Here is a 21,924-nt window from a genome sequence, read left to right as displayed (position 1 = left end):
ATCGCAGAGTAGACACTTAGGGTTTGGGGGGGGGGGGCTGGTCAGGTGAGGGGCCCTCCGAACGGCAGCTGTCCCCCGATTTTAATTGCATCATTAGCTATCATCCACATACACCCCATATACATGCACACAGATACACCCCTCAGGGACACAGAGACCAGCTTTTCGTAGCTGTCCTCTTTTATTTCATTTTATTAATTTATTATTTTTTTAATTGCATTATAGACACAATCACACCTTATCACATACACGGGTGGGGCGGGCTGGATTGGGGTGCCTCGTGCACCTCGGCGCCTGCCCGCCAGGGTCGGCGGTGTGGCCGGGGGCCTGGCCGTTGCGGTGGCTCGCCCGGGGCGGCCTGGCCTGTGGGGTGCCCTTGTCTGGTTCGCCTGCTCTTCCCTGGGGTGGCCCTCTGGGGCCTGTTGATGCCGGGGCTTGCGGTGCCCCCCCTGGACTGACACGTGCTGCGGGCGCCTCTGCGCTCTTGGGGCGGGTTCGGCGGTCTCCGGGGGACGGTGCCGGTGCTGCGGGTGCCCCGTGTGCCGCCGCAGGCGGCTGGTGGTTGCTGCGCTGTGGCGGCTGCTGGGGCGCCGGGCCAGCTGGTGGGTTGGGGCTTGGTCATGCTTGCGGGTACTGTGGGCCTGGGTGGCGGGGTGGGGGTGGGGGGGCGGGTGCTCTGGGGCCGGGCCCGCTGGGGGGGGGTTGTGCTCTGCCGGGCGCTTGGGCGTTTGTCGCTGTTGCGCTTTGTGCTCTGCCGGGCCGCTGTCTGTGTCCTCGCCTCCCCCGGTCTGTCTGTGGGATTGTCGGGGGTGGGGCTCCGGTGCGCGGGTGGTGCACTGTCGGCTCTGGTGGCATGTGGCTGGTCTGGCTTCTGGTGGTTTGTGGGGGCCGTCGGCTGGTCTGCTGCTGGTCTCGCCTTCTCGGCTCTGGTGCTTGGCCTCCCTGCGGCTTGGGGTGTGGTGCTCCCGCTCCGGGGTTTGCTGGCCCGCGGGTGTCGGTTGGCGCTGTGTGGTGGTTCGCCTGGCTGCTCGCCCGTTTTCCCGCCTGCCTGCTCAGTTTCCCGCTTTCCTCCTCGCTGGCTCCCCTGTCTGCCTTGCTGGCGGCGTCCTACCGTTGGGAGGGTGTGGCCTGGTGTCTTCCTGCTCCCCGGCGGTCCGTGCTCTCCGCGCCTGGGTTCTGGATCGTATGTCTGGGACCCCGGGGTCCCCGGCTCCGCTGCTCCGAGGGTTACCAACGGGGGATAGGGTGGGGCTTCCGGGTGTCGGGCAGTCGACCACTGTGTGTGCGTGCGTGCGTGTGCGTGTGTGTGTGTGCGCGCTTGAGTGCGTAGGAGTGTGTATGTGCGTGCGCGTAGGGGTGTGTATGTGCATAGGAGTGTGTATGTGCGTGCGTGTGGGTGCGTAGGAGTGTGTATGTGCGTGCGTGTGTGTACTTTTATTTATTTATTTATTTATTTATTTATTTTAGTTATTTATTTTTTGGGGGGGGCATACAGGGGTTTGCTCCATGGGGTCGGGTGCTGGGTGATACATCTCTGCCGCCCGTGCCTCCGCCGGGTGGGTGGAGGGTGTGCCTCCTGCATCCCTTGGCGGGGCGGGGGTTGGCCCGGGGTGGGCCGGGCTCCGCTCCCTGGGGTGTGGGGGTGGGCGGGATCTGGCGCTTCCGGCGCGGGCGGGCGTCTGGAAGAGGTTATAAAACCATTTTTATAGTTTGGGACCCCAGCGAAACACAGTGAGGGCATTAACCAAAAATGGCGAAACAGTGGTGAACCTTCCCGGGAGTGGCCGGCCAACCAAAATTACCCCAAGAGCGTAGCAACAACTCATCCAAGAGGTTAAAAAAAAAACACACACAACAACATCCAAAGAACTGCAGGCCTCATTTGCCTCACTTAAGGTCAGTGTTCATGACTCCACCATAACAAAAACACTGGGCAAAAACAGCCTGCATGGCAGAGTTCCAAGACAAAAAATACTGCTGAACAAAATGAACATTAAGGCTCGTCTAAATTTTGCCAGAATTTTTTTTTGATGATACTAAGACATTTCGGAAAATACTCAGAGAAAAGTTGAACATTTTAGAAAGCGTGTGTCCCATTGCATCTGGTGTACAAGTAATGCCGCATTTCAGAAAAACAACAGTAGAATATGGTGGTGGTGCTGTTTTGCTGCTTCAGGACCTGGAAGACTTGCTGTGATAAATGGAACCATGAACTTTGCTGTCTACCAAAAATGCTGTCTACCAAAAATGTCCAGCCATCTGTTAGTGACCTGAAGCTGAAACAAACTTGGGTTCTGCAGAACGACAATGATCCAAAACACACCAGCAAGTCTCTCTTCTCTGAATGGCTGAAGAAAAACAAAATCAAGACTTTGGAATTGCCTAGTCCTGACCTGAGTTCTATAGAGATGCTGGGGCATCACCTTAAAAAGGTGGTTCAGAAAGGCTGGAAAACCTTCCGATGTGGCTGAATTACAACAATTCTGCAAAGATGAGTGAGCCAAAATTCCTCCAAAGTGCTGTAAGAGAGTCACTGCAAGTTATTGCAAATAGTTGATTACAGGCCCAACCAGTTATTAAGTGTAGGGGACAATCACTTTTTCACACAGGACCATGTTGGTTTGGATTTTTTTCCTCCCTTAATAATAAAAAATTTCATTTAAGTTTCATTAAACTGCATTTTGTGTTCAGATATGTTGTCATTGTGTTGTGTCATTGACGCACATTTACGTGTGACAAACATGCAAAAAATAAGAACTCAGGAAGGTGGCAAACACTTTTCCACACCACTGTATATCGTTCAGCTGTTTACTTTCATGCAGTGTGTTATGGACGAACTACATGCCCTTAAACAAAAAATATGTTTGGCCTTGGCGGTTCTTTGTCTGTCTTCCTACATATGATACAATATTACTGAGGTACTTCACATGAACGTTGGGAGACGAGTGTAACTAAGGCCATAGCAAAAACATGTACAATTTTGGAGGCATATAAAATATTTACAGAATATGTTTTGTTTTCTTTTGACTTCATGGTATCTGTCAATGTGACAGATTTCCCCCCTTTGTGAGAGAATAAAAAGGCCATCTGCTGTTCACACAATGAGTTGCTTTTCATTTTGTCAATATTTATTTTTCAGTTCTTATGTACTTTTTCACTAAATGACAGTGGTGAAAAGATATTGCATTTCAGTATTTGATGATCTCACACTGACACTCACCGTGATGGACCACACCCTTCAAGCCATGGATTATAGGATCAGCAGCAGGATTGTCATTTCCTCCAACCTGAGGGAGACAGCAAAATATGGCCTGTAAAGAACAGTTCTCTTCAAATACAGTAGCGTCCTGGATATGGAAATGTCCTGGACGCACATGAGTAAGCTCTTCTTCCAAGACCCTTTTTGGAAAAATATTTGTTTTGACCAAATCAAAAATAAAATGTAACATTGTTTTAATCATGTTTTCAATATCAGTTTAGTCATATTTCATTGATTGTATTTTATTAATCATATTACTTAGCTGCTCGACAGTTTGTTGACTCATCATCCAATCACCATGATGTTAAACCATAGTTTTAGCTTTTGTTAGTTTACTTCACTTAATTTTGGTACTTTATTTTGCTCAAACAAAATCTTTACATATTGTTAATTAATCACTATGTTGCTAAAATATTTTGTGGTTTGTCTAAAATCTTTGTCCTTGTTTTGAAAGGCAAAATCACAAAATCATTCAATGATCCAAAACAATTCAAATAAAAAGTGTCCATGTCGGTATCAGCAATACTGGCCCTGTATTTACTTGGTATTGCATAGATACCAACATCGCCCAACCCTACCACAGACCAAGTGGAACACATAGAAGACATTTGTGATGTTTCTTTTCTAAAATACTACTAATTCATGTCAAACGTGTGATGTCCCGTATAGTATATGTCACATTGCTCGTGGTACAGTAAATGTACCGTAATTGCCGGTGTATAAGCTGCTCCTTTTTTCTTGAACTTTAAACTCTGTGGCTCATATAGCGGTGTGGCTAATATGTGGTCATGTTCTAATCCTGTGACATCTCATATACTTCAGAATTGGTTTAAATATTGTGTCACTCACGAGTCACTGAGAAAGGGGTAGTTCTTCATTTGGCAGGAACCAATCATGAGCTACAAGGGAACTCATAATGAGCTTGCCAACCCATCAGAAATCGCAGGAGGTCATTACGCAACATAACAACATAGTCTGTCTGACTCACAGTGTCACAAAAGAAAAAGCTAACATCATCACACAGCAACTTAACACACAGGTAGGTAACATATACAAGACAACTGCCAATACCTGTGGATGACTAATAAACAACAACTATGTTAACTGCTTTCCACCATCCTTTGCTTTGCTTTGCTGGGAAGCAGGAAGTCTACTTCCATATTCTAGTGTGCGCAAGTGCCTCCGCCCCGGCAGGACCAGCAGTGCACTGCAAGAAAGAGCAGATAGGTGGCAGCAGAGCAGCTCCAGCAGAACATGACATGACGTTTGTTGTTTAAACGTAAAAGCACTGGCAGACAGCAGCTCACACAAAGACTGGTGGACGTTTGAGTTTCTACTTTTGAGTTTACGTCAAGCAGGAAGTATATATATTATATAAATATATGTATATATTTTAGGAAGTCTACTCCCTGTTTTCCAACAAAGGACGATGGGAAACATAGTTGTCTCGTATTGGTAGTTGTTTTGTAAATTTGTTACCTACTTGTTGCGTGTTAAGTTGCTGTGTGATGATTTAACCTTTTCTTTTAAGTCACCGTGAGTCAGACTGTTGAGTAATGACTTCCTGTGATTTCCATTGGGTTGACGAGGTGATTGATCATGTTTGGTTCCTGCCAAATAGAGCTGCCTCTCTCTCTGACTCGTGTATGCTATAATATCCCATTTTATGACACCTGCGGTGTATACTGTAGTCCAGTTATGTACAAATCTTAAAATTTAGTGGGTGAGGCTTATACACCGGAAATTACGGTATTCCTTATTTGAAAAAAAACTCAACTTGACTGTTTTGTGTACCAGAAATGTACTTTGAATTGAAAAAAATAACATTCATTCAAATAATATGAAACGTTCACATTTTATCAGCTTATTATTTTTGCTATTGTGACAAATACTGCACATCATGCCAGGCTTTCCATAGCAGTTAAGATTAAAAGCCTTAAATTAAAATTAAAAGCCTTTTATTTTAGTCAATTTTCTTCCGCTTATCTGGTTTCAGGGTGTGGGTGCAGCAGTGAGTTGGGAAGCCCAGACTTCCAGGTCTCTAGACACCTATTCCTGAGTGTTTGATACAAGTAAGAATGCACCCACAACTAGACAACTACGCAATTAGACAAAAGGACAAAAATGACAAGAAAATGGATGATATATCCAGAAAACATAGCACACTGATGCTGCTGAGAAGTACAGGCAATTGCACTGCACTTACCTGTACTTACCTTACCTGTACACTTACCAACACAAACAACACCTATTTCACAAGCTCTGAAAGACACTCTCCTACTGATACCCAAGAGCATCGAAGGCCCTGGTAACCAGATCCACAACAAATGTTTGTCTCAAATGAGAGATCTTTTGTTGTCATGGGGGCTGAAGATCAATAAAACAAGAGCATAAAGTATGTTGCCATCCTTAACTGGCCAATATGGCTATGTGAGTATCTAGGATAACAACGCATATGGTTGCTGCTTTAAGTCAAGTTAGTTAAAATGCATGGCAAAGAACATAAAATAACTTCTACACATAAAGACAAATTATGTGTAGATACCCAGCTGGCAGAAACCCCAGGGACCTGCGTACGCACAAAACGGGCTCATTAAAATAGCCACTTTTTACACCAACATTGTATTTTATGTATAAAAAAAAACAACTTTGCATTCGTGTACGCAACGCAGCTCTGAAACTGTTGTATGCACACTGCAGAGAATGAGGACTGATGACTCACTAACGATGAAACCAGATGACTCACACACACATTGGGCATCAGAAAAACAGTATTGTTATTTTATGCACTAGTAAAATCAATCAAAACCTTTTACGTGTACAGTCGTCCCTCGTTTATTGTGGTTAATTGGTTCCAGACATGACTGCAATAAGTGAATTTCAGCAAAGTAGGGTTCAATATTAATAAACAGAATATTGTGCAGAGTGCAGCTAATTGTGCTTTACTGAAACGTGGCTAACAGCTAGCGTCACAGATGCTAACCTGGAGCTAGGGACTTCAGCAGAATCAGAGCGGACAGGGACACAAGAGCGTGTGGAAAGCACAAAGGAGGTTGGCTCCACTGTATGTGAAAAAATGGTGGTGTCATCCTGGGCATGTGAACATTAAAATGACCATCTGCAGTAGGGACATCAAACTCCTGGCTGTCAGCCTACATCCCTACTACTTGCCCAAGGAGTTTAGTCACGCCATTGTTATCGTTGTTTACATATCTCTGCGCAATGTGTGTGACATCATCCATTGCGAGAGTCCAAACACAGCACCCTGAGGCTCTTGTTTTGATCTCCGGGGACTTCAATCATGTGATACTTGACAAAACACTGGCTGCCTTCAACCACTATGTGGACTTTAACACCAGGGGCAACAGGACTATAGACCTAATGTATGCAAACATCAACAATGCATACAGTGCCGCTGCGCTGCGCTCCAGTAAAGCAGCAGGTCTGGATGGATTGTCACCTCGAATACTGAAATCCTGCATGTGGGAGCTGGGAGTCTCTCTACAGCGCATCTGCAACCTGAGCTGGGGGGTGGGTAGGGTTCCACAGCTGCGGAAGACCTCCTGCATAGTTTTAGTCCCAAAGAGACTACATCCTGGTGAGCTGGATGACTTCAGGCCGGTAGCCCTGAAAGCAGATTACGATCACTGTGCTGCTCCACCGAAAGACTGAGCAGATCATTTCTCTCCCACACCATGGGACTTTTCAACGCATTGGTGATTTTTAAATTGTTTTTATTGGTTGCGGACTGAAGGTCATTGATCCAAGAGGAGGAGAAGCATTGGTGGAGGGGAGGACGAGCAAGTTTCTTGACAGTTTCTTGATCTGTGCTGTCTACACATGTCATGTTCTGTGTGCTGCTCTGCTGCCCTCTGGCTGTGTTTTGTTGCAGCACACAACTGAGTCTGCAGGAGGGACTAATTGGACACACCTGCAATTAGCTGGCTGCCCTTCTTAAGCTGCAGCCAGACTCACTGCCAGTGCCAGATTGTTGTCAGCCCTGCATCAGCTACCTGCTCTTCCCAGCATCTAGTTCTTCATGTTGCTATTCTCTGGTCCTTGTTATTTGGAGTGCAGTGGTGAGTGTTTTTCTGTTGCTTGATTTCCTGCCTGACTATTCGGCAGCGATTTATGTTAGTTTTTTCCCTCTGCCACTTTTGCGCAGCAATTTAATTTTCCATTTTTTACCTGCTAGCGTTTCCTACCTGCAGCGTTCTTATTTCTTTACATTTTTCCCCGTGACTAGGTCCGGGAGGTTTTCTGTTGTAACTTGCAGTTTTCTTTGTACGTTTCTGGGTTTTTCCCACTTTGCGGTGTCCTTTTGTTTCAATTAAAACTTTATTACACGGACTGCTTCGCCTCCGCATTTTGGAATCCAAAATTCGGCACTGCCGAACTGTAACAGACGTGTTACCGAGCCCATGCAACTTATTCTACTGGATGAAGGTGGACCACTGCTGCTATGTTTTTATTTTTTATTCTAGTTTGTAACACTACGTGTAGGCGCTCGTTTCTATATCGCTATGTGAATTCAATGTGCCGAGGAAGGAAGTTCCGGTAATGTGTTAAAAAAGGCCAAAATACGCATGTTATCATGAATGTGCCTCAGCATGTACTGCATATAAAACATTGTTGGAGGTTTTTGGAGCTGTTCTAATAGCGGTCTTTGTAGGCGGCATAGGTGGATCCCATTACGTGCAGTCATGAGCTGTCACCTTTTGTCTGTTTTTATATCTTTAGAACGCATAGAAAAGAGAGACATATATGTTCATGTCTCGCATAAGGATTGTGGATGATGGGCAAAATTGTTTTTAAAAGTGCAGTTTTTCTTTAAAGCAGGGGTCTCAACCTCAATTTCACTGGGGGCCAGTGGATGTAGAGTTTGGGTGAGGCTGGGCCGCATCAAGTATTGGGAGTAGAGCTGGGAATCTCAGGGTAGCTCACGATACGATACGATACACAATACATCCATGTGATAACACCACTGTTAGTTCAGTGTTGGTGTTTACTTGTAAGTATGGAAGTAACACTGAGCTTGCCCGGATGTTGCGGTCTGCAGTTACACTACTCTTTATGTCCAGTCGCGGGCCGCAAGATACGATTTGGTGGGCCGCAAATTGCCCGCGGGCCACGAGTTTGAGTCCCCTGCTTTAAAGGGACTGTATGCAACTCACTCCAAATTACATTTTTTGAAACCAAAAAACTATAAGACCACCACAGGTAAACTGCATAATGTTATATTTGCAATATTTGGCAGAATAAAATCATTAGCGTTCATGGCTGTCAGTCACGGCTGTATTCACATACATGTCTATAGCGCATGCACACACACAGCAGCCGTCTCAGAGAAGGGCCGGGCAATTTGGAGTCATTGTGTGGTTATGATCCATTCAGTGATAGTTAATGATCGCTAACGTTAATAGGTAAACCTTACCAAATCGCTATCATTAGCTGACAACAAATAACTAGTGTACGTGCATGTGTTTGTAGTATTTATGTTTGTAGTATGTTTGAATGTTGGCGTCCTTTAGGCAGCTGTCAATCTCTCCACCATCTGCTGTATTTGTATTTGAATGTATTTTCTGCAATTGCCAAGTAACATTACTTCAGTTTTGTTAAAAACTAAACTTGTTCTCAGTCTACCAAAAAAATCTGCTAACAAGCAAGTGCATAGCATGTACAATCTCTGACAGCAAAAAGTAGCTTTCCTTTTTTATGGCAAATAACATATAAGTGCTTATCACACCAAAACACGTTAATCTTATTATTTTCGGCGTGTATACTGTAATTACATTGAAAGGCATATTTCCCATATTAGATGTGTGCTCGAATGCTGACTTTTGTAAAGGTTTGGTCAAAACAGTCTCTCTCCGGTGTATGGGGCAGAATGCAGAAGTGACGTCACACCCGGACCGCCACCTCCATTGTTTCAATTGTTTTTGTGTTGTGGTAGCACAATTTTTGTTGAATTTCTGTTTTTGTTGTTATACATACTTTGTGATATTATGCCTGGGCGTTGTGTGGCAGGGATTTGGCACCAGGCAAGTGCAACTAATGTGAGCAAAATAGACACCATCAGATGATACTATTGATACTATTCCTCACTTAAAGGAAAGTTTGGGACTGAGTGTTTAGGAGGGTGCTTCTACCATCAGCTATCCCGACTATCTTTCCTTGACCCAGACCGGGTGCAAGTCAAAACACAAGTACCGACAGCAATACAAAAAGTAAAAAACCCAGAAGATGTAAAAGCATGTCAGTGACAGTAAGTAAATCTACATTTTTGTGGTAGATACAGTGTAATCTACCAGTCTTAGAATATGTGTTTTCATGTCAAATTTCAATGCCAGCATGAAGTCATCAGTTTTCCTCAATCACTACTCACTGGTCTTGTAACTTATAGTCCGCATATATCTCCGTCGCAAAACAACATTCCTGTTTATTATTATTGAACTGTTACTGTGTGTTATATCAGATGACAGTCGCCCACTGTCAGCTGGTGTAGAAACATTCACATCACCTTGACAATCATTATTGGCTGCCTGGTCTTCAGATTCATCAGAATCTGTGTCCATGTTGCTCTGTTGCTCATCAAGATATGGCTCAAATCTGTATGGTCTGATGCCCACCGCTCCATCAAACGCTCTTTCATTTTCTTTGACTTAAAAAGAAGTCTTCAATTACCGAAGAACAGTCTGAAATGTCAGAAAATAGCTCTCTGTCCTCTCTCTGCGGGTTCCGGGTGCGACGTCACAGCCAAGGTGGTGGAGATCCAGAAACTCGCTGGGGGCGTGTCAAAATAACCACTTCATTTCACTCATATTTCATAGTTGTTTATCTATGACAGCAATATGACAAAAACGTTTTATTAAGTGAGTACTTTCATTTTGTTATTCTTTTTGCAAATGTGTTGGTGTCATGAGCACTAAAGACAATAAACCATGCAGGAGAAGAAAGTGCAACAAAATATCATTGAAAGTTTCCAACTACGGGTGTCACAACATCTCGCAAGATCAAAACGTGACAAGATTTCTCATTCAGAAAAAAAACTTGATCATAAGTAAATAAATTAATGACAAATGAAAATTAACTGGATAATTTTGCCTGCCTCCATATATTGTTATGCGCTTGTGTAGAAGGTTGGAAATGCTTCATGCAGAATCATAAATTACACAGGGACCCCCACACCATTTTTGTTAATAACTGAACCTTACTAACTACTATTTTCTATGTACAGTACTGTATTTCATTTTGACAGTTTAATGACATGTTTAAACCAGCAGAGGGTGCATCATGGTGCTGAGTGATTCAGTAGCAAGACTGGAGCAGTTAGCTTTAGCCATGCATGATCAATAAAGGGGGTCAATCGTGAGATGACACTTTAGATCTCTCTCTAGTGTTTCACAATCATTTTTAATGGCAAGTGCTCCCTAGCCTGTGTAACCTTTCCTACTGGACCAGATTCCCCTAAGTCTGGTGCCACCTGCAACACGTGTCTGTTTTGCTTGTCTTTCCCCTCCAAGCAGGAGTTGACTCTGTGCATTGGTTGCACCTATACAAAAATGGTGTGCACTCAGGCAGCGTACTTTAATACATTGCAAAAGAAATGCTGTGCTTTAATACAGTTGAAAAGCCAGCTTATCAAGAAATGCTGCAAACGTTTTATTGACAGTAGGAATTGCCTGTGAGACAATGCATGTCATAAACAGCAATTCTACAACTTTAAAGATGACATATTAAATTAAACATTGCATTATTATGATGTGATAGGTTATTGTTATTATTATATATTAATGTCCCTTGAGCATCAATGTGTAACTGATGTGAAACTGATGAGGGGTAGGATTAAATAAGCTTTGCTTCTTCCTACTCCTTTTTGGACATGCAACATTGTGAATTGTACTATGTGATGTGCTAATAATGTTTGACTCATATGCATGTTCAGGGTGAATTAAAACCACACCATACCATACCAATTTGTGGGAAAATAAACTGACTCGGTTAAATTAAAAAGGTTGTTTTGTCCAGTCATATTTGTTCATTGTACTTTTCTTAAAATTAATGTTAAAATCTCGTCTCGTCTCATTCGCGTGAACCCAATCTTGTGCATCGTCTGGTCTCATGAGTTGGGTGTCTCGTGAAACCCCTATTTCCAACTGATCCCCACCCACAAACACATCTATTGTGTATTCGTATTCAGCTGCAACAAATATTTTTTTCAGTCAACAAAATGGGCGTTTGTAAGGAAAGGATATTAACAAGAAATAAAATCAGCCTAGTCAAAATGACAGACTGAGAGACAGTGACTGAAGTGAGGAAAGAAAGGAGGACGGTGTGAATTAGTGTTTCATCATCAATGCTTGTCTCTGAAAGTCCACAGGCTTGTCTCCTGAGCTCCTCAGCCACGAGGGCTGACATCACATTGTCCTACTCTTTCAATAACTATTCCTTTGCTAATCCTGTCTTCCTTGCTCTCTCTCCATTCGTCCCCAAAGCTCAGTTTTCCTCTGTCACTCTTCAGAGACAGACAGTGTATGAAAAATAGAAAGTAGACTGTGGTGACTCTGATGTCTTCATATTTATGTCGTCCCACCACTTCCATCACACCATTATCCCCTTCAGACATATTATTCAATCAGGAGCCCCTTTGCCACCAAAATCCCAAGAGTTTTTTTAACTCGTTTAAACAAAGTTCTTGGTAATCTGTTTGGTTTGCATTTTGACCGCACCTCAAAGTTCATGGTAATTTATTACAAAATATGCTGACATTTGGGGGAGTGGTAAAAGAAAGTGCACTACACCTCCAGTCCAGAAGGTGGACCGACAAGCCTGCATCATCATTTGTTGCGACGGAATACATCAGGTGCCCAGCATGTGATTGAAACAATGCCGACTGCATGGAAAAGACGTTGGACGTTATTCATGCTGATGTAATAAAATAAGGCAGAATGTACAAGCCATTTAGGTCCTTGGGTCTGACATGGATATAATAAGCTTACGCCATCAGACACAAAGACTACTGGTAAAGACTTAAACATATTATTTATTTAAACTTAAACAATTTATTTATTGAAACCTGTTTTCCTTGACTTCTTTCTCCTCCCAGTGTGTCTCCTCTTGCTTTTGACAGAACTAACTGCTGATGAATCAACAGCATAATAAAATGTAAATATTGGACTTATTGCAAAAAAAGACACATTGAAGTATAGAGTTACTAATTACATCAGTGATCGATAGGTCAGAAAGTGGAAGTGAAGGCCCTCGTCTGTGTGGTAATGACTGGCTTTTTCAACAAGACAGCTGACAAAGGAATTCTTCCAAAGGAATAACCCCACTCTTTTGGACAATCCTGCATGTTCCCCTGATCAAAATCCAATTGAAAACATTTGGAGACAGATGGCAAGGGAAGTTCCAGACAGTGGATGCCCTCCGTGAAGCCATCTTCAGTCGTCTTTTATCCATCCATCCATTTTCTATGCCGTTTATCCTCACTAGGGTCACGGGTATGCTGGAGTCTATCCCAGTTGACTTTGGGCGAGAGGCAGGGTACACCATGGACGTCAGCCAATGGCAGGGCAAACATAATCTTTAATTATCTATCTGTGTTCCCTCGCTATAACGCGGTTAACGTCACGCTGCCTCGCTATTACACATATTCTTTTGTGTGTGCAATTTTTTACAGTGCAGCATACTTTTTTTTTTTTTTCTGCGTATGAACGCATTGTGTTCTGCGTACTAATTCGCTAAGGGAGAACCCGCATTGTCTTGGCTAAGGGACTGTAGACCATCAATCAGTCTCCTCCATGCCATGTGTCCTGTACAGTACAGAATGTGTTCAGCTTGCCTAATTTACATAATTGTTTGATCGCTAGCAGTGTGGCTCTTTAGTGCTGTATGTTTGCAAGTTTTCTCCCTGACAAAACTCACAATGTTGAGTAAATGCTCTGCATCGACAAAGGCACCTGCAGTTGCACCAAAAAGGCAGAGGAAGATGCACAAAAAGTTGGAATTCTGGACATGCTGAAGGAAGGTAGAACTTACGCAGCTGTAGGGCGCCATTACGAAATAAATTAATCTTCGGTTTATACCATAAACGAGGAGGAAAATAACTATATAATATAATATATAATACATTTTAACAAGAATGCAAAAAAGGCTGTAACTCTCCGCAACTCTCCGCAAGAGCACGGAGAGGCCGCTTCTGCGGATGCTGGGGCAGAGGCATACATAAACAAATTTAAAGGGGTATATAAGCCTGAACAAGTTTTTAATATGAATGAGACAGGCTTATTTTGGAAACACTACAGTACATCGCTGATTCAGCCCATGGACCAAGGTGTGATCCTGTCTTTCAAGGCCCTCTGTATGTCAACATATACACATATACACTCCTGATCAAAATCTTAAGACCATTTGAAAAATTGCTAGAATTTGCATTTTTCACATTTGGATCTTAATTAAGTTTTAAGTAGAGCTACAATATGCAAAAACAAGAAGGGGGAGTGAGACAAAAAGCACTTTGAAAGAGTAATTTACTGAAAACAATTCAACTGAAATAGGCGGTTTTTCAGCTGATCAAAAGTTTAAGACCATCGCTCAAAAAATAAAAAACCCTGCAAACCAGAACAAAAAAAATGTTCTCAGTAGGACTCAGTTATGAGTAACTCCACTGTTCTTGTTCATCACTTCAAAAACTGCTTTGGGCATGCTTGATGCGTGTTTCCAGGAGTCTAGTGGGAACATTGCTCCAAGTGATGAAGATGGCTTCACGAAGGGCATCAACTGTCTGGAACTGATGGCCATTTTTATAAAGTTCCCTTGCCATCCATCCCCAAATGTTCTCTATGGGATTTAAATGAGGGGAACATGCAGGATGGTCCAAAAGAGTGATGTTATTCTCCCTGAAGAAGTCCTTTGTCAAGCAGTCCTTCGTCATGCAGCGTTGTCCTGTTGAAAAAGCCAGCTGTTACCACACAGACGAGGGCCCTCAGTCATGAGGGATCCCCGCTGCAACAGCTGCACGTAAGCAGTCGCCGTTTGACGAGCCTGCACCACCTGAAGCTCCAGTGTTCCACTGAATGCAAAAGCACCCCAGACCATGATGCCGCCCCCCACCCCCACTCTGCCAGGTAGAAAACATCTCAGGTGGGATATCCTTGTCATGCCAGTAACATTGGAAGCCATCTGGACCGTCAAGGTTAAATTTTTTTCTCATCAGAGAATACTTTTTTCCACCTTTCAATGTCCCATGTTTGATCTCCGGGAAAAGTCTAAACGGGAAGTTTTGTGGTACTGAAGGAGACGGGGTCTTTGAATTAGTTTTTTGTTTTTTAAACCCAAATGCCGTCTGATGGTTATTGCGCTGCAGTCGGCACCAGTAAGGGCCTTAATTTAGGTCGAAGATCGCCCTGTGTCTTGATGGACAGCCAATCGGATCCTCCAGCTCAGCGCAGGCGTGATTTTTTTGGGTCTACCACTTGACTTTTTTGTTCCATAAAGCTCAGGATCTTTAAAAAAATGTAGAATGACTGATTTACTGCACCCAACGTCAGCAGCAATGGCACGCTGCGAGAGGCCTTGCTTATGCAGCTCGACAATCTGACCACGTTGAAAAAGAGAAAGCTTCTTAGTTTTAGCCATCAGGAAAATGAAAATTTTGAGCAGATTTTGGCTTTTATAGCCTGTGGTGTTAAATTTTTGATCAGGTGATAAACAACCTATTTCAGTTTTTTGTTTTTTTTTTTAATTACAAGCTCCAATTTTTTTTGTCTCACTCCCCCTTCTTGTTTTTGCATATTGTAGCTCGACTTAAAACCTCGTTAAGATCCAAATGTGAAAAATGCAAAATCTAGCAATTTTTCAACTGGTCTAAAGATTTTGATCAGGAGTGTAAATTTTCTCATGTCTGAGTGTATTAAGTGGGTGGTGAGGGGTTTTACAGTCTTAATCAACTTCTACTACACGGATTTCACTTAACACTGGTGTTTTTTGGAACCTAACCCCCGCGTTAAACGTGGGAACACTGTGTATATATATATACTGCTAAAAAAAAGCTAGAGGAACACTTCAAAAACACATCAGATCTAAACTGGGGGAAAAATGATCTTGAATATCTTTCCTGATAATAATTGGGTGATGTATTCGTAACAAAATGATGCCACATCATTTGATAGAAATGAAAATGATCACCCTATAGAGGGGGGAAATCAAAGACATCCCAAAAATGAAAGTGAAAAAATGATGCAGCACACTGGTCCATTTTGCTAAAATGTCATTGTAGCAACTCAAAATGATTCTCAGTAGTTTGTGTGGCCCCCACGTGCTTGTACGCATGCCTGACAATTTGAAAAAACAATTTGAAAGTCATGGACAATTTTTCCTTCTACTTCACAATTGTGTGTCGCTTTGTGTTGATCTTTCATCTAAAATGCCAGTAAAATATATTTATGTTTGTGGTCGGAACGTGACAAAATGTGGGAAAGTTCAAGGGGTATGAATACTTTTTCAAGCCACTGTAAATGGACCAGTGTGCTGCATCATTTTTTCACTTTCATTTTTGGGGTGTCTTTGATTTCCCCCCTCTATAAGGTGATCATTTTCATTTCTATCAAATTATGTGGCATCATTTTGTTACTAATACATCACCCACTTTTTATCAGGAAAGATATTCAAGATCATTTTTCCCCCAGTTTAGATCTGATGTGTTTTTGAAGTGTTCCTCTAACTTTTTTGAGCAGTGTATATATATATATATATATATATATATATATATATATATATATATATATATATATATATACATACATATATATATATACTGTACATGTACTTGTATATACACTCAACAAAAATATACACACAACACTTTTGTTTTTGCTGAACTCAAAGATCTAAAACTTTTTCCACATGTACAATATCAACATTTCTGTCAAATATTGTTCACAAATCTGTCTAAATCTGAGATAGTGAGCACTTCTCCTTTGCTGAGATAATCCATCACACCACACAGGCGTGCCATATCAAGATGCTGATTAGAGGCTTAGACTGCCCACAATAAAAGGCCAATCTGAAATGTGCAGTTGTATCACACAGCACAATGCCACATATGTCGCAAAATTTGAGGGAGCTTGCAATTGGCATGCTGACAGCAGGAATGTCAACTAGAGCTGTTGCTCGTGTATTGGATGTTTATTTCTCTACCGTAAGCCGTCTCCAAAGGCGTTTTAGAGAATTTGGCAAACCGCAGACCACGTGTAAGCACACCAGCCCAGGACCTCCACATCCAGCATGTTCACCTCCAAGATCGTCTGAGACCAGCCACTCAGAGAGCTGCTGAAACAATTGTTTTGCATAACCAAAAAATTTCTGCACAAACTGTCAGAAACAGTCTCAGGGAAGCTCATCTGCATGCTCGTCGTCCTCATTGGGGTCTCGACCTGACTCGGCGTAACCGACTTGAGTGGACAAATGCTTACATTTGATGGCATCTGGCACGTTGGAGAGGTGTTCTCATCACGGGTGAATCCCGGTTTATACTGTTCAGGGCAGATGGCAGACAGCGTGTGTGACGTTGTGTGGGTGAGCGGTTTTCTGATGTCACTGTTGTGGATTGAGTGGCCCATGGTGGTGGTGGGGTTGTGGTATGGGCAGGCATCTGTTATGGACGATGAACACAGGTGCATTTTATTGATGTCATTTTGAATGCACAGCGATACCATGACGACATCCTGAGACCCATTGTTGTGTCAACATCCAAGATCATCACCTCATGTTGCAGCAGGATAATGCATGGCCCCATGTTGCAAGGATCTGTACACAATTCTTGGAAGCTGAAAACGTCCCAGTTTTTGCATGGCCAGCATACTCACCCGACATGTCACCCATTGAGCATGTTCGGCGTATATGACAGCGTGCACCAGTTCCCGCCAATATCGAGCAACTTCGCACAGCCATTGAATCAGAGTGGACCAACATTCCACAGACCACAATCGACAACCTGATCTACTCTATGCGAAGGAAATGTGTTGCACTGCATGAGGCAAATGGTGGTCACACCAGATACTGACTGGTTTTCTGAGTCCCCAGACCCTCCACCCCCAATAAAACAAAACTGCACATTTCAGGGTGGGCTTTTATTCTGGGCAGTCTAAGGCACTAATCATGGTGTCTAATCACACACCTGTGAGGTGGGATGGATTGTCTCAGCAAAGGAGAAGTGCTCACTATCACAGATTTAGACAGATTTGTGAACAATATTTGAGAGAAATGGTGATATTGTGTTTGTGGAAAAAGTTTTAGATCTTTGAGTTCATCTCATAAAAAATGGGAGCAAAAACAAAATTGTTGCGTTTAGATTTTTGTTGAGTCAATCCACGTTACAGATTCTTAAAAAAAAAAAAAAAAAGTCTCCAAAAAGTCTCCAAAAATCATTTAAATTGCTTTTTCAAACATGAGATTTGTTAGGTGAGACTTGATGTGCTGCAAAAATATGGTCACATATGATGTTCATGAGTCACCCACCACAAAATCTGCCTAAAATAAAATTAGCCTTTTTTGTGTGTTGATAACACGGTGGCTCGTGACATTGTCAGCCCATTTGTCAGGCTGACTGAGTTGTGTAACGGTAAGCAAGCATTACGCAGCCATTAGGGAAGGGCTGACCGTGACAAACTGTGCACCCAACAACACTGCAGCTCTGCTTAGGTTTTGGCTTTGACATAATAATGGTTCCATGTAAACCCCTCGCTTGCAAGAAAAGACAACGGTGGATCTGAGCTCAGGAAGCTAGCAAGACCTTGACCGTGTGACGGCTGTTATGTCACAGTCGAGCCACAATTAGAATAGCTCCAAACATTTTCTGTAAAAGGCAGCTAACATAAAAATGGTTGTGTCATTTCACACTTGATAGTTGGACAGGCACTCCAGAGACCCAGATATGTAGACACAAGCAATTCAGAAGTCACATTTCTATTATACTGTATGTCTGCTTTAAAATACTATTGAAGTTAAATTACACAACCACAAATTGACCTTAACAGCTCTAATACAAAAGCTGTATTTTTATGCTCCCAAACACACAGACAAAAAAGGAATACAAACCTGAAAGAAAACCGCCATGGCTGCGATGATTCTTTTCTCCTTGAGTGCTGCACTGAGGCTGTCAAAGTCATCCGAATTGTACATGTAGATTTGCATCTGGCATAGAGAAGACAAACATAATATTAGTTTAAAGGCATTATTTTAGAACAATATAGCAGCAACTATTTGAGGGTTTCCGAAAATGTAAAGAGAAGAAAAGACCAGAGTCTGACCCCTAACTGTTTGCGTGGTGAGGCATTAGAAACAACAACCTCAACCTGTGAATTACTGTTTCTTCTTACTTTCGGTTCAGTACAAAAGCGTACCAATTTCCTAAACAGTACACATTAAGTGAGGGACAGGAAGTGTACAGTATATGGCGTCATGCGTCGGCTTGGTACTACTGCACGTCCAGTCTTTCTAGCGGAAGTCATGGCTAGTGATAGTGACAAGGAGAAGCCAGAGTTTGAAAGCCTCTTCTGTGGTTAACGTCTTTTTTGGGAACACTTGGCCTTGCCGGTGAAATACGTAAAGGGACAAAGACAAGTGGATAAGATGAAAGCAGTGTGCCCTCATTGCTCAGTAGCGATGGGGCACAAACTGCAACAATTATACTCTTCGATTAGATTAGATAAGCCAAAAAATAAAATAATCGTTGTTCAAACTGTTATTGTTACACTTGCTTACATTGTTGCGCGTTCCTAAGTGTGGCTCGCAGCTCATTTTTTAGTGGCCCTTGGGGTAGTAAAAATGAAATGTAAAAATGCTCCAACTGTAACTCCAACTCCAACTGGTAGCGCTCAAAACAGAAAGTAAAAGTACCACCTATGTTGCCAAACAGGAAATTAAACTATAAAGTAAAAGTCCTAAACAGGAAATAATTGTGGAAACATACGAAAACCAAACTAAGCCTCCAGACTGTCACGTGGCACACGACAATATTGACCTACATTGGATGCTGTTAACATCTTTAATGTACAAAATGTATCAAAGTGGCCCCCGCATCCTTCATTTTTTCTGTATGTGACCCTCTGTATACAAAGTTTGGACACGTTTGTTGTAAACTATTATATTCACTTTTCCTTTTCTTATTTGTTTCATTTTTTGTTATTATAACACATAACACCACCATCAGTAAGCAGAAGTTAGCTATAGTGTTGTAAATGAACAGACTGAACAAATAAATGACAATTTACTGTGACATTGTGACAAATAGAGATTTGTTACTATTTAAGTTAAACTTTCGTTTGACGTGAATAAGAGGAATGGCTTTCACCGCTGTCTCGTATACGCATACATGTCCATTGGGAACACATACATCAAGCAGTGTCTCAGAGAAGCCACCAACAATTTGGAGCATGAAACCAGCATGGTCCACCAGCTAAACCAGCACTGACCAGCATACACCAGTATAATTTCCATGCTGGTCTATGCTGTTTTTTTTCAGCAGGGTATACATTCAATGATTAGTTGGCCACATTGCTATCATTAGCTGTCAACAAATGTGTAATGCGTGTGTGTAGCGTGGGGCATGGCTTGCAGCATCTGAGCAGAAAGAAGGTGGAATATATAAGTTTGAATTTTCAAACACCCCCCCTCCCCCCAATCCCCCCAAGCAGTGCCTAACCAAAGCTAACGTACCTTTAAAACCAAGTTATAGGCTTTCTTAGAGTTCTGATACCCATTACTGTCCAGCACTAATTCTGTGCAGAGAACATATTTTGCCTCATCTACTGGATGAAGTCAACAAACACTTTTTTTGTGCAAAATAAGACACATACTGCAATAAGCAATACTAGTTACAGAAAAAGTGTCAAAACAATTCCGAGTGATTCTTCCTGAGGTGTGATACTAGATTAGAAGTATTGAAGGAATCCTTACACAACCTTACACAACCAGTGCTTTGCCATGTTCTGCATCAATGGAAGTACTTAAGCTTTGGATTTCCTTAGTTTTCAGGTCGTTTTTCTGTTTTTATTATTTACACTAAGTCCCCTACTAACGAACATCCGACGTGCGAACTTTCAGAGATACTAACACAAGGCGACCGGTCTATATTTTCATGTGTTTTGCCTTATAAGTCCATATTTATACTGCTACATGTTTGACCAGCAGAGGGCACTGTGACACTGCTAATGGGACCAACAGACGCCTGGGATAGAAAGCTACATTGTGGCTGTATGATACAACCCGGACAGAGCGCGTGATTAAAGTTTATGAAGAGTTAATAGGCCTACTTAATTCTACACCACCCACAGAACACTACCTCTTTTAGAAGAGTCTAACGACGACGACCATTTGTCCTTTTTTTTCAATATCGCCTCCTCCTACTCCACTACCAACGACGTATGCTTGACCACTCCTCTTCAAAGGTAAATAACATTTATCATTACGTATTATTATATCATTTTTCTTACTGTTTTTTTCATTAATTATCCTCGTTTAATATTACTACTGCATCCAAACTCATATTTACATACATACACATATACTGTATATGTATACACGTACATGTAGTACCTATATCATTGGTAATATTAATTTTTTTCGACTTAAGAACAATTCAACTCGTCTGGAACCAATTATGTTCGTTAGTTGGGGACTTAGTGTATTATTATTATTTATTTCCTTATTTACTTTTTCTGTCTGGCACAATGTGCTTTGCGGTCGCTGTAAAGCTATTTTGGTGGCAACGCATTAAATGCAAAGAGCAAAACATAACACATCATTGCAAATTGCATGTTTGCGGTGCAGTTTAATATATTCCTGATTTCTTTTTTTTTTTTTTGCATGTTTGTCACATTTAAATGTTTCAGATCATCAAACAAATTTCAATATTAGTCAATTACGACACAACTGAACACAAAATGCATTTTTTTAAATGAAACTTTTTATTATGAAGTGAGAAAAAAAATCCAAACCTACAAGGCTCTGTGTGAAAAAGTGATTGCCCCTGAAACCTAATGACTGGTCGGGCCACTCTTAGCAGCAACAACTGCAATCAAGCGTTTGCGACAACTTTCAATGACTCTCTTACAGCGCTGTGGAGGAATTTTGGCCAACTCGTCTTTACAGAATTGTTGTAACATTGGAGGGTTTTCAAGCCTTTTTAAGGTCATGCCAGAGCATCTCTGTAGGATTCAGGTCAGGACTTTCACTAGGCCACTCCAAAGTCTTCATTTTGTTTTTCTTCAACCATTCAGTGTTGGACTTGCTGGTGTTTTGGGTCATTGTCCTGCTGCAGAACCCAAGTTTGTTTCATCTTGAGGCCACAAACAGATGTCCGGACATTCACCTTCAGGAGGTTTTGGTAGACAGCAGAATTCATGGTTCCATTTATCTTCCAGGTCCAGGTACCTAGTACAGTTCAAAGTTCAGTATTGTGCGCATGATAAAAACGAGTGAGGCCACAAAATTCGAACCACAAAGTGGCGAGGGATTACTGTATTATAAAACGGACTTGGATAGTGGGTTGCTGCCCAGTGAAACCCAATGAGAGCACACACAGGTACACACACACACACACACACACACACACACACACACACACAATTGCTGGTCAAACTCTCCTCAGCCCTCATTGTCAT

At 42.3% G+C, this 21,924-nt stretch overlaps 1 protein-coding gene across 15 annotated transcripts in view; it reads right to left on the bottom strand.

The window, feature by feature from the left end:
* LOC129185846 (receptor-type tyrosine-protein phosphatase gamma-like) overlaps positions 1-21,924 on the bottom strand; it is a 453,526-nt gene that overhangs the window by 139,373 nt on the left and 292,229 nt on the right. For all 15 annotated transcript variants that reach the window (XR_008572146.1, XR_008572147.1, XR_008572145.1 and 12 more), the window contains 2 exons: positions 18,359-18,454; positions 3,221-3,287 (listed from right to left, as the gene is read on the bottom strand). Coding sequence is in view for 12 of the 15 variants with exons in the window: in XM_054783372.1 (XP_054639347.1) it covers positions 3,221-3,287; positions 18,359-18,454 (163 nt within the window). In the remaining 3 variants the exon portion in view is untranslated. The remainder of the gene's footprint in view (positions 1-3,220; positions 3,288-18,358; positions 18,455-21,924) is intronic.

Source organism: Dunckerocampus dactyliophorus, chromosome 8, assembly GCF_027744805.1.
Source record: "Dunckerocampus dactyliophorus isolate RoL2022-P2 chromosome 8, RoL_Ddac_1.1, whole genome shotgun sequence".
NCBI classification, from domain to species: domain Eukaryota; kingdom Metazoa; phylum Chordata; class Actinopteri; order Syngnathiformes; family Syngnathidae; genus Dunckerocampus; species Dunckerocampus dactyliophorus.
Note: the sequence above shows the minus strand (reverse complement) of the source record. Positions and strands in the feature narration are given on the sequence as shown.